At 38.1% G+C, this 18,447-nt stretch overlaps 1 protein-coding gene across 4 annotated transcripts in view; it reads left to right on the top strand.

Moving 5' to 3' along the window:
- The window catches only part of Rabgap1l (RAB GTPase activating protein 1 like), a 567,726-nt gene that overhangs the window by 340,291 nt on the left and 208,988 nt on the right, over positions 1–18,447 (top strand). For all 4 annotated transcript variants that reach the window (XM_028758413.1, XM_028758415.1, XM_028758421.1 and 1 more), the window contains 2 exons: positions 2,352–2,477; positions 4,414–4,557. In XM_028758413.1, the coding sequence (XP_028614246.1) occupies positions 2,352–2,477; positions 4,414–4,557 (270 nt within the window). The remainder of the gene's footprint in view (positions 1–2,351; positions 2,478–4,413; positions 4,558–18,447) is intronic.

Below are 18,447 nucleotides of genomic sequence, written 5' to 3'. Positions count from 1 at the left end.
CTTATGTTCTTGCGCTTGCCTTTCGCCATCTGGTTAACTCTAGTGTTGCCTGCCCTCACTGTGTAAGACTGGAGTCTGTATTTCCAGTTATCTTGCTTGTTGCAGAGCTTCTCAGATCCAGATGTCTCCGTAGTCTTATGATCCTAATCTTGGTGTCTGCTGCTCTGAGTGCAGTGGATCCTCTAGGATGACTCAGGAGTCAGTATCTCCACAGGACCGGAGTAGATCAACTCAGTGTCAGCTGCTCTGAGTGCAGTGGCTCCTCGGCTGCTCTGAGTGCAGAGGCTCCTCGGCTGCTCTGAGTGCAGTGGCTCCTCGGCTGCTCTGAGTGCAGAGGCTCCTCTAGGATGACTCAGTCAGTATCTCCACAGGACAGGAGCAGACCAACTCTGTGTCTGTCCCAGCCCACAGGACCAGGCAGGGGAGGAAGGGAAGTGGAACTCCGGAGGGGCGGGGTTTGGGTAGCTGCTGTGTCCTGAATGGCCCTGGCTCCCAGATGTATCTCTGGGGCTTAGAGAGTGAGATGGAGTTCTTACCGGCTGCTCTGAGTGCAGTGACTCCTCTAGGATGACTCAGGAGTCAGTATCTCCACAGGACAGGAGCAGACCAACTCTGTGTCTACCCCAGCCCACAGGACCCCTCATTTACATTTCAATTGATACCCCCTTCCTGGTATTTCATTTTCTATAAAAATTGTATTCTATTTTAACCTAGTATCTTTTTCTACCATATTTATTTCCACGTACTTTTAAACTAATTTAAATAGAATGTGCACTGGTTTTTAGAAAATCATGCTTATTTTTAAGGTTAAATTACTATATTTTAAATTATTTGGCATCTGGAGAAATTTTCCAGATGCAGGAAGGAATATGCTAAATAACCCAGAATATTTAAAAGCATTGTGTTAAAATTTTCTATACTTAAGTGCAAATTCTTTGGCTTGTCTGGTGAAGATATACAGATATACACAGTGATTTTATTCATAGATGCACTTTAATACTTTGTCTAAATGCTTTATACATATACACAAAAGCACTTTTTGGGAGATTTTTGGAAGAAACTTCCATTACACAGTAAAATGAGAATTTGCTACTAAAGATCTACCGTGTTCCTGCACCTTAATATTTTATTTAAAAATACATTGTTCAACTTTTTAGACTAATTACATATCAGTGATAAATTGGATTGCATTTTTCAGTGAAACATTAATCATTATAATAGCCTAAGGAGTAATTTTAGTGGTTTTAAGTAAGTAACTACTGTTGGGAAAACTGTAGGAGAGATTCAAAAGTACTGGCATATCAAGTATTAGATCTTAATTGGTTTAAAATATAAATCTACTGAAGTTCAAAGGCATTAACTGACTAAGCTGATAAAAATACAGATATTTCAAAAGTTTCGAAGATCAAGTACGACTGTTATTACATTTAGCTGTCTTCCTCTCTTGCTTTTCTGAGGTAGAGTCACAGTAGCCCGTGCTTATCACAAGCTGTGTCTCTGTGGACTACCTTGACCTCCAATCCTTTTGCCTCTCCTAAGTGCTAAGACTACAGACATAGAACCATTTTAGGTATCTGAGTAACGATTATGGGCTAGAATTGTCAGTTAATTGTCACAATATATTTTTTACATCAAGGCTGAATGGTAACCATATTGTCTTCCATGTGTATTCATTGGATGTGTCATGTTCTTTATATGAAGGAGATATTGAGGAGATATATGTGTCATTTATGTTGTATGTCTAAAGGTAAATAGAAATTTGTGTCTGCCTATTGTTGCACTGGGGTTAATTTGAATGATTTATTATGATCTGGCCCATTCTGGATCAGACTTCAACATGTACTTTCATGTACTCAGCCTCACCTCTCCCAAGATTTAGTCTTAACCATGTGTGTGCTGTGCACTCATTGGTCATGAAGGTCTGTTCCTTTCAATTCTTGTTTTCAGTGTCTCCCACAGTGCCAGTATCTCGGCTGAGCCAGAACTCTGTATAGAACGGCCTGAAGGCATTAAACTATCTATCTGCTCCAGCTATTTTACCATAGTAAAGGGGTACTAGCATTTTGCCTCACCCCCCTTTAAGATGCCAGTTGGTAAGATATTCAGCTAATTGTCATCCGTTTATAGAGACAGAATGAATTGGTTTCTCTAAGACTGGCTATAGTCCTTCGAATGCAACTTTTTGAACAGCCACTTGTGAAGAAAATCCAAGAGAAGATCATAAGGCTTACTTGGGCTTGATGTTAAGAAAAGTACTTTAGTTGATAGATGTGCATTCTACTTCACTTAGGAAAAAAAGGCTAGTGTGAACAAATGGCATTCATTCATATTTCTTACGTGTCTTCCTGTAGATGCCAGAGGAGCAAGCATTCTGTGTTTTGGTGAATATTATGTATGGCTACAAATTGAGAGACTTATACAAAAACAATTTTGAAGATCTTCACTGCAAATTCTATCAACTTGAGAAACTAATGCAGGTAAGGAAAAATAGGAAATTCTATCACCCATGAATTTGTTGTTATCAAGATCACTAACAGAGTTAATGAGCAATATTTAACTATGAAAGTTTAATGGATATAACTTCCAAAATGTAAATAGATTTATTTTGTTTTGTTAATACTTTTCACTTCTCAGGCATAAAAGATGTTTTGTTTTTCAGAAGTTAGTATTCCTTGTGTGATTTGAAAGTCAAATAACTATATCTAATATATCAAGTTGGGCTTGATAATAATTTAGGTACCTCATTTAAATCATCAAACAGATACATTTGAGTCCATTTCAATGTGAGCATTTGGTACAAAAATGGTTTAATCCCTCTGTCTCTCTGTCTCTGTCTCTGTCTCTGTCTCTGTCCCTGTCCCTGTTCTTGTCCCTCCCTCCCTTCCTCCCTCCCTCCCTCCCTCCCCCCCCCCCTCCCCCCCCCCCTCCCTCTCTCTCTCTCTCACACACACACACCCCACACTACAAGATAAACAGCATTGTTAGAAGCTATTTATCTTGTTTTGCACTCTTGAACAGTTTTACTTTGTCATTTCTTTTATATGATCATGATTGGATTTTTAAAGATATTTATTTATGTATTTAATTTATTTATGTATATTATCTGAATGCGTTTCTATTTGTATTTGGGTGACATGGTGGCCAGAGGGGGCAGCAGATCTGGAGCTAGAGCTGCAAGTGCCTGTGAGCTGCCTGCTTTGGGTGCATGGAGCCTAACTCAGGTACTCTGGAGGAGCAGCAGAAGCTCTGAACTCTTTAGCCATCTCTCTAGTCCACAAATAGGTTTTTATATCTGGTCATGTTTTAGAGTTTTCCAAATGCTGAAAATTATTCTAAAACCATACTATATACCTCAGATAATGTTGTTTGAGAATTTTGCAACATTTACAACTGACAGATAACAAAATTATCTAATGTTTATTAAAAATTCAAATGAAATTATGGTTTGTGAGTGTGAAGATACATTTTGTTTTTAGGTGGGTAGGAGGCGAATCCTGTCTCTTAACCTTGGACTCAGAATTTTCATTAGAATGAAGGTGTTCTTTTTTTTTAATTTATTTTTTATTGAATATTTTGTTTATTTACATTTCAAATGTTCTCTTTCCTGATTCCCTCCCCTGAAATCCCCTACCCCATAACCCCTCCCCCTGCTTCTATGGGAGTATTCCCCCACCCACCCACTCCCATCTCCCTGTCCTCACATTCCCCTACACTGGGGCATTGAATCTTCACAGGACCAAGAGACTCTTCTCCCATTGATGCCCGACAAGGCCATCCTCTTTTACATATGAGGCTGGAACCATGGGTCCCTCCATGTGTACTCCTTGGTTGGTGCTTTAGTCCCTGGGAGCTCTGGCGGGGGGGAGGGGTCTGGTTGGTTGATATTGTTGTTCTTCCTATGGGGTTGCAAACCCCTTCAGCTCCTTCAGTCCTTTCTCCAGCTCCTCCATTGGGGACCCCATGCTCAGTCCAATGGTTGGCTGCGAGTATCCACCTCTCTATTTGTCAGGCGCTGGCAGAGTCTCTCAGGAGACAGCTATATCAGGCTCCTGTCAGCATGCACTTCTTGGCATCTGCAATAGTGTCTGGGTTTGGTGACTGTATATGGATGGGATGGATTTCCAGGTGGAGCAGTCTCTGGATGGCCTTTCCTGAATGAAGGTGTTTTGAGAGATTTGAAGATTTTTCCGGGAAGCAAGAACTCTCATGTTAGCAAGGGTAATCTTGTTGTACCAAGTCTTTCTGTCCACACTCATCTGCCATGTGTTCATCCTCATCTCCTGTCATCACCTCTGTGCACTGACTTAGCAGGCCACCCTATGGCAACAGAAAGCTTGATGCACATTGCAATTGTTGCAAACAACAAAGCTTCTTGAGCATTCATTCCCCTAAACCTTTCCTTTTGGCTTTTAGGAACAGCTGCCAGACCTGTACAGCCATTTCTGTGATCTGAACCTGGAAGCTCATATGTATGCATCCCAGTGGTTCCTCACTCTGTTTACTGCCAAGTTTCCACTCTGCATGGTGTTCCACATCATTGACCTTCTGCTGTGTGAGGTACAGTGTCCAGCTCTCATGCCTATGGAGAAGTAGAAAAGTCTGCTTAAAACAGTTACTTTCTTCTTTTTTCATAGTATTAACCCACACTCATGGACCAAAATTTCATTTTAATTTTTAATAAAGATTACATAATTTTATTGTTTGTCAGGTGGAAAAAATATTAAGCCTTGTATAATTTCCACAAAATAAAATTATGTGGCTAAATTTGTATAATTATATTCTTATAATTATATTATAAGACTATATCTGTGACTAATATCTCATCAGTGTAACTTTTAAAAAAGTTAAATAAATACATTTAGAGTCAGGGGTTTTTACTATTGATACACTTATACTACAACAGAGAATATGAAGGAGCCCTCCCTCCATCCCCACTCCTGTAATTAATTCCTTCATTTATTAGTTCCCTTTGTGTATGTGGTAGTTTTGGTTCCTCCAAGAAAGAAAAATGATAAACATTTTAGATCATGAACTCTTCTTTCCTGTCCTGCCCTGTCCTCCACGGTCTCTCCTTCACTTCCCCTTCCCTTGTGACAGATGAAAACCTATTGTTTTATGCATGCCAGACAAGTGTTCTGCCACTGAATTACAGCTTCATCCCATTTATAATTTTAGGCAATAGAGCATGTCAATTACTCAATTATTTGTTTTTTAAATACCTTTATTGTTTGTATTTGTTTACTTTATTCTTTTTAGTTCTTATAGATTTTATTTGGTTTTTGGGGGGGCAGTGGTGTGAGAATGGAACCCTGCCTCATCCATGTATATATTCTACCACTGATGTACACCCCCATACCTCTTTATTCTTTTAGATAATTTATTACACACACACACACACACACACACACACACAGCTTATATTGTATTGCCTGTCAAAATGCTAACAAATATCTTCACGACTAGCTTGAAAGGTAGTTTGCTGGGCCAGGCTTGATGACGCACACCTTTATTCCCAGTACTTAGGAGGCAGTAGAATCTCCATGAGTTTCAGGACAGCTAGAACTACATACTGAGACCCTGTCTCAAGAAAGAATAGCTTGCCTGCTGACAACAAAAGTGTATATTTAAATGAAAGGATAAATGAACCTAAAAGTAAGACTATCCAGTTTAATCACCTTTGGCATTAGTAGTTTAACTTTAAAAGTAGTATTTGAAAAGTGCTTAAGCTATATAAAGTCTCATTTTATATGCAAATACTGCTTGGCTTTTGCTCTCAAAGGCTCTTGTTATTAGTTGCATTGCATCTGAAATTTGAAAGCATTTTGAAGATGAGGAAGGGTTTGAGTCATTTGTGAACCACTTTGGTAAGGAAGAATTGGGTGTTCTCCTAGATTCACAGAAAGAGATCTTGAATCTTGATTATGAGACAGTGATTGATATTGATTGATAGCACATATGTTATCCTATTCATTTTACTTATAAATTAAAGTAAAATGCCATTTTATGTGTAACCAGTGGAAGAAGGCAAAGAAACTGAAACCTTCTCCAATATGCTATGATTGTCAGAATATACACAAAGAAAACTTGGACATTTATGCAAACATTCTGCTCTTAATGATTATTCTGAATGGGCCTGGCTCACATTGTAATACAGTACTTTAAAAAAAAAAGATACCTAATTTAGATGTTTGAATTCTAGAATCCTAAAACCAGTTAATACTCAAGATTAATTTTGATAAGTAAGTCTTCATCGGCATTATCCCATATTATACACTAGTTAAGAATAGTGTTTCCTGAAATGCGGACCATGTGCTATGCTAATGGTTTTGCATTGTCTACGGAATGAGCTTAAAATTACTTACCATCACTTCATATTGTTTTCTTAAGGAGATTATTTGTGTCCATGCTAGATTAGCCTGTGGTTTCATTACAGAGTATAGAGTGCATAGTGGTTCTGCTAAGTGGATTTCTCTATCGCTTATGGTAGAATAGTAATGCTGTAGTTTAGTTTGCTGGATGAATGGCTTTCTGAAATTGTCCCCTGAGCCATGGCATCTGGCACTGTTTATGCATCTTCTGGAACCTAGATTCACAATTTCTTGTGAAACTTAATCTTGAAGATACTTGAATTTCTAGTGTTGAATACTAAGAAAATTACTCAAATTTATAGTAAAGAAATGCAAACAAAATTTAGGTGTTCCTGTCTGTTGTCATTTGTAACCACAGTGGGCGAAGGATCACAGCATTCGCTGCAGTTAGTAAAGCCACCACATATGTCGCTCTCTCTCACCTTCAGCTTATACTGTGCCACTGGTTTTCACCTTTTTAAATTATTATACAAAGTAATGTGTTTCATTATTGCATTTTAATACTTTTTAAAATTTTCTTTTTTCAGTGTAATTTAAAAAGTCTTTTCTCTCCTCTCACGGGTTCTTTTCTTTCTAAGACTAGGCTTCCTCACCTAATACAGTAATTTCTAGATCTATTAATATTACAAAAAAATAAAAGTTCATTATGTATATATTCTGGATTTTCATTACCCATTCATCTGTTGATGGACTTCTAGGTGGGATACATTCCTGTCTATTGTGAATAACAAGACAGTGACCCTGGGTGTGCCTGCATCTTTGGGGTAGCCTTTTAGAGGTTTTAAGATGTACCCAATAACAGTAGAGCTGGGTCATCTAGACATTTAAGTTTTGTTGTTTGGTAACCTCATATCCAGATTTACTTCTCTGTTGCTGGGATAAGCACCATGACCTAAAGCAGCTTGCTCTGTGGCTGATACTTGCTGATCAGTCTGTCACTGAAGATAGTCAGGTCAGGAACTCAAGTAGCAGCAGAGGCAGGAACCACAGAGGAATATTGACTTACTCCCCTGTTTATCCAGCTTCCTTTGGCATACAGCCCATCCCCAGCTACCCAGGGGGTGGCACCACCCGCTCATCCTAATGAGCAGCCATGAGAAGGCTTCCATGCCAACAGTACCTTAAGCGAGGTTCCCTCTTGCCAAGTGACTCTAATTTGTGTCAACTTGACAATTAAAAGGGGGAAAGGAGGAGAAAGAACAAAAAAACCCCAGCACACAGAGATTTCTGTGGTGGCAGAGTTTGCATTCTCACCAGCTGTGAGTAAGGGATTTGTTTTTTCCCTCAAGACGAGATGCTCTCTGGTTTTTTTAATGGTGGCCTTTCTGACTGTAATAAGGTGGAAACTTAAGGAAGTTTAAATTTGCATTTTCCTGAAAGATAAGGATGTTGAGTATTCCTTGAAACTTTATTGGCCATTTGTATTTTCTCTTTTAAGAGGGGTCTTTTCAGTTTATATGCCAATTTTTGATAATTTATTGACCAGCGCTTTGTTTTTTGCATGTTCAATTTTTGCAGTTCTTTATATATTCTAGATACTGTTACATATCCAAATCTGGCAGATTGTTCTTCCATTCTGTGGGCAGTATTTTTTCTCTATTGATTTTTCCCTCACCTGTGCAGAACCATTTTTAATTCATGTAATCCATGTCAATATTTCATACACTGTTGGAATCCTTTTTACAGTGTTCTTGCCTTACCTGTCCTAAATTGCTTTCCCCCAGCAGATTTTTAAGTAACCCCTTTGATCTATCTTGGTCTGTTTTTGTGTATGATAGATAGGTAAGAGATACAGATCTTATGTCATTCTTTGTATGTGGCTATTCAGATTGCCAACACAATTTGTTGAATAGGGTACTTTTTCTCTAAGATATTTTGTAACAGTATGTCACGGGGTGTTCTGCTTAGGACTGCATTCACTATCAGTGTCTTTTGTGTTTACATATGAATTTTAGAGTTCTCTTTTCTAATTCGATTGGAGAATGTCTTTAGAATTTTGATTGGGATTGCATTTGAATCTATAAATTGATTACTTTGATAACACAGCCATTCTTGCATAATTGATTCTGCTAGTCTAGAGACTTGGAAAGTCTGTTGTGTAGTGTCTATTTTGATTTCGTTCTTTTTCCCTTCCTTCTTAGTGTATTAATAAAGTTTTTACTGCAGAGATCCTTTACCTCATTGGTTAGGCTTATTTCTGTACCTGCATAGGTTTCTAAAAGGTAGGGTAGGTTATAGTCATAGCATCATGATTTCTAAGGAAGTGACAGAGTAAAGTAGTTCTTCAGAATAAACTTTGTGAGGAACAGCATATTAGTGTGCCTCAGGATGTCCATTTTTCCACTAACTCATCTCTGTCATCTTTGTCAAGGATTATTTTGCAAAAGAGCTTTTGAATAAACTTTGACTTCCTGCCTGTCTGCTTTTTCTCTTTGCCCCTTTCCTTCTTCTAGTTAATAAAATATTTATATCAAAAGCTATTTTTTCCTATGTACTAAATATTCTAGTGGAAGAAATAGTCTTAAATAAACTATATACTGGGTCTTTTTTCCATATTGCTTTGTAAGAAAACAGTACAGATCTTGATGTTTGTCAGTTAATATTTTTGCATATGAAAAGCTAGGAAATTCTTAGAAAATGTTAATTTTTTCCATAGTCATTCTAACAGAAAGACCCTTTTATGAAGTGAAAAGGAACACATTGAGTTTGACAATCCCCTTAAGGAGCAAATCATCGTGTCATGTGCTCACTCTTTCATTGACAAGTTAATTTAGCATAAAGGGAATAATTGTATCATTTTGGCAGTACAACTAGAGTTTTAAAGGCTCCTGTTTATTAGTAATTGATATCTACGTAAACCTGGTTGTATGGTGTCCTGCACTAATTCCATAATTTGGTTGAAGATATGTGGCAACAGTTATAAATCAGAGTTCTGAAATATACTGCTTATGCTGAAAGGAGTGCACTGTCTGTAAATGTTTAGGCAGCAATTGAAAGGAAAATCATTTTAACCCCCTGTTTAATGTCTGACTTTGAGATAAGAAGCCTATACATATTAATATTATAGTATAAACATTGTGCTGTTAACCCACCATACAAAAGTGAATAAAATGCTTCACTTTTTGAAATAAGTTTTTCCTAGTATATCAAAAGCTTAGTATAATGTAAAACTTGATGTTTTCTCACAGAAAGAAAGTGTAAGGCAATCAGCACCAAGATCGTATAAAACAGGATGATCTGCATTTCAGACCTGCTTCAGGTCCTTCCTCCCTGAAGGATAATCAGTAGCCTGATGCCCAGTATCATACATTTGTCTGGCTTGAATTTATTCTTCGTATAATCATACACAGAAACTTGCTGTGTAATTTCATTTATTCCTAGCATATTTATAAGATTTCTTCATATTTTTCCATCTAGACATGGTTTCTCTTCTCTACTACAACTATGCTAAAGCTTATCCATCCTTCTGTTACGTTGTTGATAGCCTTAGAATTGTTTCCATATTAAGGCTGTTAAGTGTGGTTGTGAGTGGTCCTGAATTTATCTTTTGATGGATAGGCATACCCTTCTGTGGATATACATCTAGGAATGAAATTGCCAGGCTTGAGTGTATGTACATTCTCAACCTGAATAGATACTGCTGAGTGTGTTCCAACCACTATAGCCATTACCTTTTGAGTTGTTTTATTCAGTATAATTCACAAATGCAGTAAAATGAAACTCATTTGGTGAAGAAATTGATTTGACTTCTGAATTACATAGAGGTAGGAACCAACGGCTAGATCTTTTTTTTTCCTTTTATTAAAAATGAATTTTTTCACATAATATAACCCAAGTACAGTTTACCCTCCCTGTACTCCTCCCAGTCTCTCCTCGCTTCCCCTCCCATCTACATCTACTCCCTTTCTGTCTCTCATTAGAAAACAAACAAGCTTCTAAGGGATAATAATAAAATAAGATTTAAAAAACCTTATCACACACAAAGCTTTTGCTTTCAAAAACATCAACAACAACAAAAACTAACTTACTTGGCATACTTTCAAAACAGGCATAATCATGGTGTGCAATGTGCATCAGGATTTCCAGAGTTAAGAGAATGTTGTTTGCTCTCACTGTTGTGAGTAGCTTCATGGTGTGTGCTTCATGAACTGGTCTGAAGTCTGGAGAAGACAGTGACTGGGAGGTAGGAGGGCCTTCCTCAATTCCCACTCTGAAATTGACAGGATGTGAAATAATGCAAAGGCCCTACATTGCTTTACTAGCTGTTAGGAGTTACTCTTGAAGATGAGCCCTGCTTCTCAGTTGTGCTAGAAAAAGCTTTTGACAGTGTGAATTCAGTTCTTCTCCGTACACAAAGGGAACACTGGGTTACTTAATGGGTTTGTGTATACACATATCTGTTGCCATCTAGTCTGAGGTGGCAGAAGCACATGGGAAGAGGATTCTCGGTCTTTTATAAACCCCTTTCTTTGGCTGTATCTGATGACAGTGTAAGATCTTAATAAAGTTTTATGTTCTTTTTGAAAAGACAAACAAACAAACAAATCCTATCACATCAGAATTGAATAAAACAAACAGAAGGAAAATAGCGAAAGGGAGGGCACAAGAAACAGAGACTCATTTGCACACTCAGGAGTACCATACAAACACTAAACTGGAAGTCATAAGATATATGCAGACTTTTGCAGGCCCTGTGCTTGCTGTCTCAGTCCCTGTGAGTTCATATGAGCTTTGCTCATGTTGATTTAAAGGGCTGTGTTTCTTGGTGTCCTTCATCCCCTCTGGTTCTTATATCCTTTCTGCCTCCTCTTCTTCAGTGTTCCCTGATCCTTGAAGGGAAGGATTTGATAGACACATCCCAGTTAGGGCTGAATGTTCCAAGGATTCTCGCTCTGCATAATGTCTGCTGTGGGTCTTTGTAGTCCCATTTACTGCAGAGGAGAGCTTCTTTGATGGTGACCAAGGAAGACACTGATGTGTGAGTGTAGCAGAATGTCACTAGGACTCATGTTATTGCTACTACTTTTTTAAAGAGCAGTAGTATTTGGCTTTACCCTAGGTTCCTGAGCTATCCAATCTCAGGTTACTTATTAGTCACTCAAGCAGTGTAAGGTATGGGATCTATCTTGTACAGTGGGCCTTAAATCAAATCTTACATTGGTTGGTTACTCCCACAAGCTTAGAGCCCCCATTGCTCTAGAATACCTTGCAGGTAGGATAGTATTAACAGTATTTTATCAGTCAGTAAACCTCTGATCAAAGGGTTTGTGGCTGAGTTGGTGTTTATTCTTCTCTTTTGATAACAAACAGAATACCTTCCTTTACCAAGGACACTAGAACATGAGGGTGAAGGCTCTCTGTGGGCACCACTCAGCTTCTCCATGTTCAGTGAGTTACACAGATGTTTCCACAATGAGACCTTGCTGTCAGTTTGTAGAGAGCAACCTATTATTGTCTTGGCAACAGCCTGCCTTGTTGGAGAATTCCCATGGGACCCCTTTGTCCAACAGCTCAATTCGATGTAACCCAATCCCAGTACTATAGTCACTTTTGTGCCTATATGACGGAGTTACTCTGATGGGGAAAATCATGAAGGAATTCACTGTTAGAAGGAGGAACATGGAAACAGTATACAATGGGTTAACAGTTAAGATAGTAGACTCAAGATCTTGATCCTTCTGAATACCTTCCTCATGTTAATTAACCTGTATAACTCTCTGGAGTTCTAGTTATAAAATAAGACTGTCTCTCTGGTTAAATAAGATTGTGACAAAGTATCTAGCATTAAATATCCCTCAGGGCTGGAGAGACGGCTCAGTGGTTAAGATCATTGACTGCTCTTCCAGAGGTCATGAGTTCAATTCCCAGCAACCACATTGTGGCTCACAACCATCTGCAATGGGGTCTGATGCTCTCTTCTGGTGTATTTGAAGAGAGCAATGGTGAATAAATAAATCTTGGGGAAAAAAGAATTTAAATATACCATTACTTATCCAGTCCCCCTGTGCTGTGCTCTGAGCATATGAGAGCCTTTTACTTCTCAGTGTCTTAAAGCAACCAGTCTTCTTAATCCAAACTAGTTGAGTACTTCTTTGGTAAAGCAAAATTTTAACCAATGTCCTTAAAAGAAGTTTTTTTCTCTCTTTTCCCATTGCTGATTTAAGTAATTCTCCAGTGTTTTCTTTCCCTTCATCTTACAAAAGAAGGAGGTAAGCCGCACAAGTTCTCTTCATGACAAGATAACTGACAGCGGGTTTTTGAAGTTGACTCTTTCCAGGTAGCTCAGTTTTAAAGTATAAAATGTATTCTGCTTTATATAGTAACTTGGTATTTGATGAAATTTAAGGAAATCATTAACCCTTTGAATTAGAGTGTCTCCAGTACCTCCTTTCTTGTAAGAATGATGAGAAGATGACAGTTCTATATTATCTGATTAAAAACTCCCAAGGATAATTTCCCTTTCAAGGAAGTTTTCTGACATAAGTTGAATAGATTCATTATGTAACATTCTCCCCTTTTAGCCCCAACACCTCCCACTCAAATTAATCTCTTCAGAATAAGATAATATAAGGACAATTAAGAACTCTGGAAAGAATCAATGTTTCTGAAAACACTCTAGTGGCTGGTATATGTGCACAAAAATATAGAAAGTAAGTGCTTCGTATAGTCATTGTCTTCAACAGCAACAAAAGTTATCTAGGCCATTTAAAGTTTTATTTACCAGTGGAAGTCTTCAGAACCAGAAAAACATTCTCTCTAAATCTCATTCCTGGATAATGACCTCAGCCTGTTTCACAGTTAGTACATCCAATACATACATACAGGCCTTCACACAACAACTTAGTAATAAATTTAATATGGAGCTAAAATAACTTCACAATAAAAATTATAAAACAAAAACTGGAAAGACTTTCTAATATTCATGCATTAGACAATTTAGTATTATTATACTGACAGATTAAATCCAGTCTTCATTAAAATACCAAGTTTTTTTTTTTTTACCAAATATAAAAAAGTAATCCCAAAAGACAAAGAACAAAGCCATAGATACCACGATCCCTGATTTCAGACTGCTGTGGGAACTGTAATAACAGAAACATAAAACCAGACACGTAGACCAATAGAACACAGTATGAAACTCAGAACCCAGTAAAGCCTTGCAACTGTAGCCCCTTAACAAAGGTGACAAAAAAAAAGACAACCTCTTAAATAAACGGTTCTTGACACCATTGTGTCTTATCCTGTCCTGTACAAAACACATTTATTGAACTAAATAAATCAATAGAAATAAACTTAATTCTAAGTGTCTTACACTGTTCCATTTAGTTGCATGTAACAGTAAAGGAAAAAAATAGACAAAACTGTTGTCCTTATTACAATTTTTTTCTCTTTATAGTAGTCAGAAAATCAATAACTAAGCAGACCATATAGAATATTGGTCAGAAAGTATGATGGAGAAAAATAAAGGAAAAAAAATACAGCAGGTCTGACACTGTTCCACAATCTGCCCTGAATCACTTACATTGCAGTATTTAAAACAGTACTGTGGTGCATTCAGAGGGATGATGGGAAACTAGTTAGGGGTGGGAGGTGATGGTTGGTTGGACCAAGGAAGTGACAGTGGAAGGGGTGAGAATTGGTTGTATGGGGCACCTTTCACAGGTTGAGGCAATAGGATGTGCTGGTGGATAGCGTAGGGCAAGTTATTCTTATTATTGAAAGGGAAGAGCAGATGGCTTTGCCGTGTCTGTTCTTCCAGGAGCGTCTTGGAAGCAGCCTGACTAGGGATTGTTGCTTTGTGGCATTGTCGAACGGTTAGGGAATGCCACTCTTACATTCCCAACTCTGACAGTTCAGATTACAATGTCTTTGTGGTGTTTCTTGTAGAAGCTGCTGTGATATTCTTGAGTATATTTAAGGTCAATATTGATATCATTAAGTTGAACATGTAGAGTGGAAAAATTATGAAAGATGAGCAGCAGGAGATTAAACACTTGATACTTTACATAAAGCTGTGTGTTTATTGCTGAGAGGAGGAATGTTACTTTTGCTTTGGTGAAGGCTGCATCATACTATTTTGAAGATCCACAATACTTTGAACATACTCAGTAATTCATTGTTGGTTATGTATTAGTTCTCACATTTATAAAAAGAATCACTGATTTAAGTTATAAGGTGACAGATTATTTTTGTCATTATCATTAAAATCTCTCAGTTCCTAACTAAAGTAAATAGAATTACTTTTCAGTATTTTTTGTTTCAAAGAAGAAAAGTCTCATAGTGATTAAAGTAGGTACATATGTATTGAATAAAGTAAGTAAGCATATTCTTTTAAATTTATGATTAAATATTTGAAACTAATGTTGACTTAACTAGAAAGTAGCTTTTGATAAATATATGATGTATTAAGTAAACTCATCATGCTTTCCAAAGACAAACTATATTTTTTCCAGCCAAGGATGCTTACTTAATTAGAGTAGGGAGTGGAACAATTGAAAACAGGATCTAATTGTTACAAATACAGTTCAGTTCTTAGAGCTAAGATGGTTACTGTGTTCTAAGTAATTTCACTGTATCATTTTATAGGCAGCAGTTTTAATAAGGACACCATGCAAGATTGACCTATATAAGTCATTTTAATGATTACCTGCAAAGCTGTATGGAAGATTTGTGTGCTTCCCATTCTCTGGAAGTTGGGTTGTAAAAATCCTTTTAACTAGTTCTTACTGAAAGATATCCACTGTAGTTATTAGTAGCAGTCCTCTTTATAGAGTAATTATATTGTGTTGTAGAGAAGAAATTATCACATAGTAGCAACTGAAAGTAGGTGTGTAGATGAGGCTGTGTGTGACAGGAGCTACTTGCATTTATTATTCAGTTTTATAGATAGCCAAGTTTAGCTGATAAATATTTGGGTTTTGCTTTTTAAGTCTAAAAAAACAGTATGCCAAAAGGTGGGTGTTTGTGAGCGACACCCTACTAAAAACTGCGTACCTTGTTCTGATCCACACACAACACTGCTTTAGCCATCTCGTATATAGTTGGCCCATTTAGAAAAAAAAAATGTGAAGAAGTTCCTATTATTCTTTTTTTCAGCTCCACAGAAAATAAGCATGTTTTTATTTTCTTTCTTAAGACAAAAGTAAGTTACAAAAATAAATCAGTATTTGCTCTCCTGTTAAGGTTGAAGTCTTTCCAATTCACAGTCCATTGCTGTCTCAGTCTAATGCTATTCACCTCATAACCCAAGTGGCTCACTGCTTTGGCAGGACTTCTCCATGGTAAGCCATTTCTTGGACTGCTTTGTTTGACATTTTAACCAAATAAAATTAGTTCTTTTTTATTATCCAGGGTCTTTTAATTATAGCTGTAGGTCTATGCTGTTATTAACATTCTGTTAGCCTGAGGTACCCAGGGTCTTGTGCCAGGTTGCCATTGCTCTGGGGATAAGACCTTCTGGTTTCCTGTTGTTTAGACTCTCACCAGGGCATTTAAAAGCTCTGCTGTTTCAGATATCCACTTGACATTTTACCTCTAGTCCATGTTCTAGGAGAGTAACTCATTTTGTTCTTCACTTCTGAGGACTAATGCAAGAAAATTTTTAAATAATTGAATAAAACAGTTTTCTGTATGTGCAGTGCTTCCTTAACCTAAGAATTGGAGCTGGTCTGTTTGTTGTTTCTGACTTAAGATAGCTAATTGTTTCTTATGTGAAGCACTTAAAGCATTTGGAAGTGTAATTAATTAAAGCATGTCTAGTTGTCCTTCTAGTGTCCCGGTGAAGTAGGTACATACTACTTCAGACAGGGATTTCGATTTGCTGATTAACAAATACACAGGTTTCTATTTTGCTCATAAGAATTTATAATACAAAGAAAAAAGTGCCTTCTTAATGCACAGATCTTGTATGAGTGGAGAGGCTGAGGACTGAGCCTTGGCCTTGAGCATGTTACACACGCACTCTCCCACTGAGCTAGATTGGGATAAAACTGACTTTTCTTTTGCTTCTACTTTTATTTATTTTTTAATTTTATTTTTTTACTTATTCACTTTATAACCCGTCCCAGTCGCCCCCTCCCATAATCCTTCCGCATCTCCTTTTCTGAGTAACCCCTCCTCCTGTATCCCCCACCCTGCCACTTTAAGTCTCTGAGGGGCTAGGCACTTCCTCTCCCATTGAGGCCAGATAAGGCACCCAGCTAGAAGACCATACCCCATATACAGGCCACAGGTTTTGGGATAGCCCCCACTCCAGATGTTTGGGACCCACATGAAAACCAGGCTGCACATTTGCTACATATGTGCAGGGAGGCCTAGGTTCAGCCCATGAAGCTAGATCTGTGTAGACTAGGTATGCTCCATGGTTGGTAATTCAGTCTCTGAGAGCTCCAAGGGTTCAGGTTGGCTTACTCTGTTGATCTTCCTGTGCAGTTCCTATCTCCTTAGGGCCCACAATCCTTCCTCCTATTCTTCTATAAGAGTTCTTAAGCTCCATCCACTGTTTGGCTCTGGGTGGCTGTATCTGCCTGAGTCAGCTGCTGGGTAGAGCCTCTCAGAGGACAACTTGCTCCTGTCTGCAAGCATAACATTATCATTAATAGTGTCTGAAGAATAGATAAATAAAATGAAATTCTATTCTACGGAATGGAATACTATTCAGCTATTAAAAACAAAGACATCATGAATTTTGCAGGCAAATGGATGGAACTTGAGAACATCATCCTGAGTGAAGTAACCCAGTCCCAGAAGGACATGCATGATATGCACTCACTTTAAAGTGGATATTAGCCCTATTTTAGGGTACTATGTTATACTCCACAGACCCAAAGAAGCTAAACAAGAAGGAAGGCCAAGCGAGGAAGCTTGAATCTCACTCAGAAGAGAGAATAAAAAAAATGATAAGAGACAGATGGAGGGAGGGAACTGAGAGGTAGGGGGATGGGGAGGGGAATGGAGGGTTCAGGATTAGGTGTGGGGAAGGACAGGAGAGATGGCTAGGTGGCCATGACAATGAATGGAAATCTGCAACTGATGGGGGTGAGGAGGTGAGGGGAGCATCTGCAGGATGAAACAGAGACCTGGGATAAAGGAGGTGCCCAAGAATCAGTGGGGGTGTCCTTAGCTGTAACTCACTACAGTGAGGATATGGAACCTGAAGAGGCCACCTCCTGTAGCCAGGCAGGAACCCCAGTGGAGCGATAGAAACACCAACCCACTCACAAAACTTTCAATCCCGAAATTATCCTGTCTACAAGAAATGCAGACATGGGGAATGGAACAGAGACTGAGGGAATGGCCAACCAATAGCCAGCCCAACTTGTGTCTACTTTTAAAACAGACCTCAAGTCACTCTTTAACCCTGTTAGGCCTTGAAATTATGATCCTCCTGCCTCAATACCTCTATGTATTGTGGATTATAGGACTGTACCAGGATGCTCAGCCTCCAAATTTTTACATGGCACATCTTCTTAAAACAGTATTTATTAGTAGTAACAAAATTTTCTGTAAAACAATGACTGGTAGAGCCCTGATACTATTAAAACAGCAGTTTATAAACACTTCTTTTTCTTACTAAATGGAATCTAAATATGCTTAATCTAACAATTTTCAACTTGAAAAATTAAATAAATAATGATGAACTGAAACTAACATTATTGAACATACTTAAGTCAGCATTGAAACATACTTAAGTCTTCAGAGTTCTGAAAAACAGCATTTAGAACTACATGTTTCTCTGCCTGCTTACCTATTCAAGGGTGTGCTCAGTCTTGCTCCAGATCTCCCCCTGCCCCTCTTTCTTGTTCTTGGTAGTTTCTTTATGTTTGTGTCTGGTAATGAATTACATGGAAATTTTAGAAATGCTGCTTTTGAGATCACCTTACTGTCAGATACAGTCCAAACTTAAAAGCTGGAGCACAGACCCACAGTTACTTCATTAGTCATAGTATTGAGTCTTAAAAATGGGGGGGGGGGGCTGGGTCTGTTCTCCGAGTTCCAGTTACCCATTAGGGTCTGCAGGGAACCCCTCCAGGATAAGGAATCACTGGTATGAGACTTCTGTACATGTTGCTCTTATGGA

The sequence above is a fragment of the Grammomys surdaster genome, unplaced genomic scaffold, assembly GCF_004785775.1.
Source record: "Grammomys surdaster isolate TR1022 unplaced genomic scaffold, NIH_TR_1.0 130, whole genome shotgun sequence".
NCBI lineage: Eukaryota > Metazoa > Chordata > Mammalia > Rodentia > Muridae > Grammomys > Grammomys surdaster.
The sequence above is the reverse complement of the archived record's forward strand: the minus strand, read 5'-3'. Positions and strand labels throughout refer to the sequence as shown.